The 7,551-nt window shown below is 31.4% G+C and overlaps 1 protein-coding gene across 1 annotated transcript; it reads right to left on the bottom strand.

Annotated features, from left to right (window-relative positions):
• Positions 1 to 3,807: 3,807 nt before the first annotated feature.
• On the bottom strand, positions 3,808 to 7,273 carry LOC125859903 (probable carboxylesterase 11). The gene is made up of 2 exons (XM_049539753.1): positions 6,195 to 7,273; positions 3,808 to 4,587 (listed from the first exon to the last, which is right to left on the bottom strand). The coding sequence occupies exons 1-2, from the start codon at positions 7,022 to 7,024 to the stop codon at positions 4,050 to 4,052; spliced, it is 1,368 nt and encodes a 455-aa protein (XP_049395710.1). The 5' UTR covers positions 7,025 to 7,273; the 3' UTR covers positions 3,808 to 4,049.
• Positions 7,274 to 7,551: the final 278 nt, after the last annotated feature.

Here is a 7,551-nt window from a genome sequence, read left to right on the forward strand (position 1 = left end):
CAAAAGAAGATTAAAAAATATGGGATACATATGCTTGCGTTTGGATATAGATTTCTAAATATTTTTGGAAAAATACATTCGACACAAGTTTCTAACAGTATGAACCTACTCATTAATTAGTTTTACAAATTATTAATTATAGTCATAAATTTGACACATGTTGTCATTTTTAATTATATAATATGAACTAGATAATATACTGGTATCTAAAAAGTATAATGCAATATTTTAATAAAGCTACTAACAAGCTGAACTCTTCTTCCTCCACTATTGATATTGACTAACCTATTGATAAGATAACATGGATTAATGTTGGGAAGAGAAGAGCTCTAGGTCAAGCCCTCTTGTTCTATTTATTCTATTGGGTCTACCCGTCGGGCGGATAAGCGAGATCATTATTTGTGGTGTTGCAATGAATTCATTCGTGAAGAGGTGCACTCCGATATCATTGATGTTTAATAACTTTTATAGTAATGATTGGATCTATTACTACCTTGTCCATTGAGTATAACAGAGCAAATGCTAGGCCGATTACTAGCTACATATTACAATTAGCTACGATCGAAGAGTCATCACCACAAAAACAAATAAACATTAAGAACAATATATAATGAATTATTCTTTAATAAGAATATATATTTGTCCATTTCAAAAGGAAATAGGAACTAAGCTAGAAAAGGAAAGGTCTGCAAACCTATATTTTCAGTTACTATAATCTACGGAACATAAAATAAGAGACGACCAATGGAAATGTGAAATAAATATTGCAGCAACACTTTAAACCTCGATCGGTACACAAAAATACAAATATTTCAAGTTCTCAGCCAATGCATGCAACAAATATATATATATATATATATATATATTCCTTTGGTAGTTTAGATGAGTTTGAATTCTATTTTTCATAAAAGTTTTGTATGTAAATGGAAAAAGATAAAAGGGCGGACCATTGTTCAATATTTATTTATTTGTAAAAAAATGGAACAATAACCCAGACAAATATTTTATCTTGAATTTATAAAATTTAAGTTAAAAATGAAGTTGTGTTTGATTTTATATATATAATACTTTATTTGAAATTTATGTAGTTCGGTTCAGATTTCGAGAGTCAAACAATTTAATTTTAATGGTAAATTTGTGTATGAACTCTTTAAGCTTTTTTAAAATCATAATTTATATATTTAAAAATTATGTGTAAAATACTATAATCACAATAATTAATAAATTTAAAACACTTATATAAAATTTAAATATTGAAATCTCAAAATGTAGCGCATAAGATAAAATGGTGCAGTACGTAGTACGTACAGGGTCTTATTTTGCTATAAAAATGACAAAAAAAAAAATATTAGCAAACATATCCAGTTCCTCAACTATTTTACCATTTGTTTTTTTTCAACTTTTGTTATTTCATTAATTTATGCATTAGATTGGTGTTCGATGAATTTAAATTATATATATCGATGAAGTTTACTCCAATTCTATTAACCATGGCCTCTTACATATAAATATTACCAGTTATAAGAATACAGTATCCAAAAATAATGAGACACTGTTAAAAAGCTGTTCAAAAGAGATTACCAAAATTAGTTTTGGCTACAGAAATTGAATTAAATAACTTACACTAGGTAGCTAAGTGCAAGGACAAGTAAATTCTGCAAAACTGAATTTCATTTTCTCCTTTAAGAAAAGAATAGTGAAAATTATAACTTCAAAAAAAAGAAGAAGTTAATTTCTTTAATCTCATAAGTGGAATCATCTTACCCCTATAATAAGAATTGTTTATTTCGTACTAACAACTTTAAAAGTTGAATGCATCAAGTTTAATATTTCAATTAATATTAACATGTATTAATAAGTTTTGTTCTAATAACTTTAAGGGTAAATACATCAAGTTTAAATCTTAATAATTTCAAATCTTTCTTTCATTTATTAATATTGACGTTAAAAAGGTACTACTGGTAAATAAAATTCTTGTACACTCTATTTGATTTAGGACCTTTTATTGTTATATATTGCACTTTAAATATAAATATACAATTTGTAGCAACCCAACACTGACTAAATCAAACATCAAATTAGGTGTAAACCGAACCAAACCGCAAATCAAGTCAAATCGAAAAAAAATTCGACTAGTAGTTTGGTATTGGAAAAAAAAACCCGACTATGTTTGGGTTCATTTGGTTTTAACTAAAAAAAGCCAATTCGAGACCAAACCAACCCGACATTATATATGTAATTTTAAAATTTTATTTTATACATAAAAATATTTACTTTGATATAATTTTAAAATATTTCTTATACTATTTCATAGTTTTTATCTTTTAATATATTATTTCAAGTTTAAAACTTAGAATTCGGAATCGTCCAATAAAGATTATAGTTCATAGATGTTGATAATTATAATAAAACTTAAATCAAAATCAAATTAATACTAATGCAAAAAGAAAATCAATTCAACACTAAGAATGACAATAATATTGAATATTTGTTCTTTAGTTTTACATTGGTTTAAACAATTAAAATACATAATCTAATTTTAATTTTCCTTAAATATTTAGTAATGTAACTAATACTTATTAAACTTATTTTAGCATGATTTAGTACTTTTAAATTATGATCATTTTCATTATGACTTTGCAATATTTATTTTATATGATGATTTCATTCTTATTTTTTATTGAATATTTTAGTGTCATCAGTATTCATCTCATATTTTGTGTTATTTTCTTAAGAAACACCTTAGATAATTGTATTTTAGTTGGACTAAAGAAATATTTGGAGCACAAGTTAATTATATGTTTGTATGCAAACTTTACCGAAAAAATTCAAAAATCTGAAAAAACCCGAGGTTTATTAGTTTGGTTTGATTTATAAATTTAAAAATTCGACACAATGGTTTGGTTTGGTATTTGAAAATCCGAACCGACCCGAGGTTGAAAAATCCGAATTTTATTAGTTTGGTTTATAAATTAATTTTTTTACACAAATAGTTTGATTTGATATTTGAAAAACCCGAACCAACCCGATCATGTACACCCTTACATCAAACGATGCTAATGTCATTTGTTGTAATAACAAGAAAGTTCTTTATTTATTAGGAAAAGATATACATTTTTTTAACTAAACAAATAAATCTACTACATACCTAATTTCATTTTTAAAAGTTTTCTACCAAGAATACAAGTGGAAGAAACTACTACATATAAAAGAATTTGCAAAGCTTGCTATATATCAACACATTATTACAAGGTCTTATTTCCATCGTTGCATAATTTCTCATTTGTGAGATGAATGAGGATGCCTGTACTAGTGGTTGTTGTATTCCTTTGATGATTCTTCTGTTTTTTTTTTTTTAAATTAAAGTTGAATCTGTTTCTTTGTGTTACACATAGAAGATATCATCAATATGTCATGCTCTTTATTTATGAACTTGTGATACTCAATCTTACTCTTCAACATAAAAGAAAATGAATCTACCTAAGAGCATGATCTAGTGGTTAGTAAAGTGAGGGAGAACCATGAGCAGAGCTACTCGTTACCTGTACTGGTGTGTACAAGTTGGTCCTTGATCGTACCTTGGATATTTTGAGCAAAAACCCTTCCACATGGGATATTCAGATCACTATGGCTGATTGTGGCTATTTGAAAATGTGTAGTTTTAACAAACAAATATGAATTTAGATTGCATTACTAGTAGTAGACATGAGAAAATTACTTGTGCAAGTAAAATGATCAAAAAGTTAGCGAGGAAGAATCCAATAAAAGAAAAGAAATAAAGAGGAGCATTTCATTCCTTCATCTCTTATGGCAGAGGAACATCTCAATACAGGAACAAATTGTTGACAAGCATAATTTAACTCCTCGTATATGCCTCGAATTCAACTAATTTCTATTTTCCGGCAAAGTCATCTATATTACAAAAGGAACACAACGAGGAAAAAAAGAATATGCCTGAAATTTCAGAGTGAGGAGAGATATAGTAGACCTCAAATCCCAGGTATCGTTATGTCACATACATGCTGCTATACAGGACCAATCTATCTGGTTCAATATGAGAACTCATGACCTCGAAGTGAAATATACTTCTTAACCCAGATGGCAATGTCCTCGGCACAAGCCTGAGCTTGAGGGGTCTTAAGAAGCATGTCAAGAGTTGCAAACTCATGAACTGCATCCTTGTACTCGAGAACAGGAGCATCAACGTTTACCTTCCGTAGTTCCTCTGAATAAGCAATGGCACGGTCTCTCATCCAGTCATGCTCTGCTATCACTGTCAATGTTGGGGGCATCCGTTTCAGTGGAGGTCCTCTTCCAGGGGTGAGAGGGTTAGCAGCAGGATGATCCAAGTCAAACTCCCCTTCAGGTAAAAATAACTTCCACGCAAGAGTGCACAAGGTCTTGTCATAGAAATAAGAATTTGCTAGTTTAATCTCGGAATGTGTTGGAACACTTCCAATGAAAAAAGGATACATCAAAACCTGAGCCACCACTTTCACTGGATCCAAAAGCTTACCTGCCTCTACAGCTTTCCGAGCCACATAATCAGCTATATTTCCCCCACAACTCACTCCTAGGAGAACACACCTGGATGAACACATCAAAAGAACAAAAAAATTAGTGAGTTACTACTTACAACATTTGAAGGAACGAAAGGAAAAGAAGGGAGTCTTCATTTGGCAAAGCATAGACAAGTATTATTAGGCTTGTATCCACATTCAAAAATGTCACCTAACATATGATAGAGAGGCACCTTTCTTTTATGATAAGTAAGATATTGAGTCACCAACAAGCAGTAAGGAAGTGCTGTATATAATTGTACATCATGTTATAGCCCCAAAAGAGAATTTGTTAGATCGTTTCTTAGGTATTCCATATTACACTATTAATTCAAAAAAGTTGCTAAAAGAAAACTTATACAGTATAGAGTAGCTACTTGTCCTTCAAATCACCTCTTCTGAAAAAGAAAATATTAGGAAATCTCCCTATCAAATTCTTTTGCAGATTCTCTACTTTTTGGAGTATGCAGTTATTTGCCACAACTTCTTCTTAACTTCTGCCTTCCTACTAAAAAGATAAGCTAATTGCTTTGAACACCAAACCTTCCACGCATCTAACCATAATTACATCTCTCTTAATTCTTTTTCCTCTGCTAATTCTCCACTGCCATTTGGAAAGTAATGTTTTATTAGGTAGGTAGACTTTTGGCTGATGTAAGGCATCTGATGATAAACCATGACTTACCGACATCAAAAATATATTAAACACCAAACTATCCCTAAATGTGACTGGAGATGATAAAAAAGAGAATCAAGACTATAGTAATGCAATTCATTGTGCAGAGATATGATTCATTCATCAAGTTGGGGCAAGTTTTCACCCCTTTCTTTTATATAAGTGTTCCATTTTAGTCAAGTAATAATAGGGTTTATCATCTAGATCTTTCTGAAAAGAACTCTTTATTTTATCAAGTCATCTCTCCGCCAAAGCTGGATTGAAGAAATGGACATAAAATGAGTTGGCAAGCTACTGAGGAAACTATTCATCAAGGATATCTAACCCCTTTATCAGTTGTGCTCATTATTGCTGTGAATTATGAAAGCCATTTTCATTTTCGAACAAAGCCTGTAAAATTGGAGAATAAAATGAAATAAAAACCAGAAAAAACCAAAGAATGATACTAGATAGCAAGAGAGTGTATAAGAGAAATGCAGAACAGGAGGTGAAAACTGAAAAGCATATATAATGCATTTTCCTTCCCCTTTGAATAAACGCATAGTTTGGTCACAAACACACTTGCGAAAAAGGCCTAAACCTAAGCAGCCACATATAAGTATTGTTTGATAGCAAGAACCAAAACTAGGCATTTGTAAAAAAATGTGTTCTTTGATCCATCATAGCAGCAGGTTCAACTTTCAGCACAAAGTGTTACTGCTGTTACACTCAAACTAAAAACTCCCATTCCATGGCAATATTTCATACTTCACAAGCTATATTAGCATCTACATTTCAGCTTAATTCTCGATTCCATTAAATTGAACCAACTATCAAACACATATCTTTTTTTAGTTTTTGTTTTGAGAAATGGACATTCAACCAATTATCGTAACATATAATAATCCGTGATCTAAACTTCTCACTGAAACGCATATACAAGGCAATAAAATGAATGAGATAGGTAGACAAAATCTAACCTTGACGGATCCCCATGAGCAGCCAACCAAGGCTCCACCAACGATGCTCCAAACGCATCAGCTATATGCCCATACGTATCAGATTTCTTCAAATCCGTCCCTCCACCACGTCTGCTCCCAACCGACTTACTACATTCAGCTAAATTAACCTGTTTGGCCAGCCAATGCAGCACCTTCAATCCATCCTCAAACGCAGCTGGATACCGATCCTCAGGTGCTAACCTGTATCCAACAGCTAAAACAATAACATCACAAAGCTTAGCTATCCTTCTACAAAACAAATCATTCGCAGTCGAATCGTTACTCCCACTCACAAACCCCCCACCATGAAATTGCAACATTACTGGTAACTTCCTACAGTTTTTTCCAGTAACAGGAGAATACCCTCTATAAACCCCATTTTCAGATTTCAAACCAAGATCATCAGCAACAGAACCAAGACTACTTCTCCTATGATTAAACCCATTCTTCTGAACATGTGTCTGATTCCCATAGCTATTTCGGCGTAAAAGCCCCTGATTCGAGTCAGATCCAGACACCCTAATCCTCGATTTCGATTTCAGATCAGATTCATGAGAACCCAGACAAGTTTCAGGGAGAAAGATCCGAATTGAAACAGAAGTCCCTGGATCTACATGTAAATCTTTGGTTGCAACACCATCAGTGAATAAAGGATTGGAAGCAGCAATGGATTCTTCATTGGGTCGAGATGTTACACCAAAATGCTGTGACCCATTAATGGTGTCATCGATTTGAATTCGGTTCTGCAACCGATGCTTTAACATAAATTTGAAGAAAACACTGTATAATTTCACAGCCACGCTTGGCATTTCATTCAAAAAAACACACAAAATCAAGAAAGAAGCAAAATTTGTATAGCTAAAATGATGAAAATACCATTGTATTTGATATGTATTACATTGAAATGAAGAAGATAATTTAGGGTTTAAGGATTAAGAAGATGGATTGTGATTAAGGAAAAGGTATTAGAGATTTCTTGATTCAATTGGAGAAAAAGATCCAATTTTTAATTTTCTAATTTCTTTTTGTGTTCTAAGTTTTTCTTTTTCTTATTTCCCAATGATAATCAATCATAGTCCATATTGAGCTGTTTTTTTTTTTTAAAAAAAAAAAAACTTTTAAATTTTGGCCTTTCAAGTTGAGGGGATGTAATTAGTTAAATGATTATTTAAAAAAAAAAAAAAAACTAAGACGATTAATTTAGCTAGTATGTATTCTTAAAAAAAATTAGTTGTAAATAAGAGTAAATATTTTTATCAAGGGGTAAGCATTCTCGCTTATGGCCTTGTGTAATCGTCGATCTTCTTTAGCCTTTCCTTGTCGTTTTTGGTGAAAC

This window comes from Solanum stenotomum, chromosome 3 (genome assembly GCF_019186545.1).
Source record: "Solanum stenotomum isolate F172 chromosome 3, ASM1918654v1, whole genome shotgun sequence".
In the NCBI taxonomy this organism is placed as follows: Eukaryota; Viridiplantae; Streptophyta; class Magnoliopsida; order Solanales; family Solanaceae; genus Solanum; species Solanum stenotomum.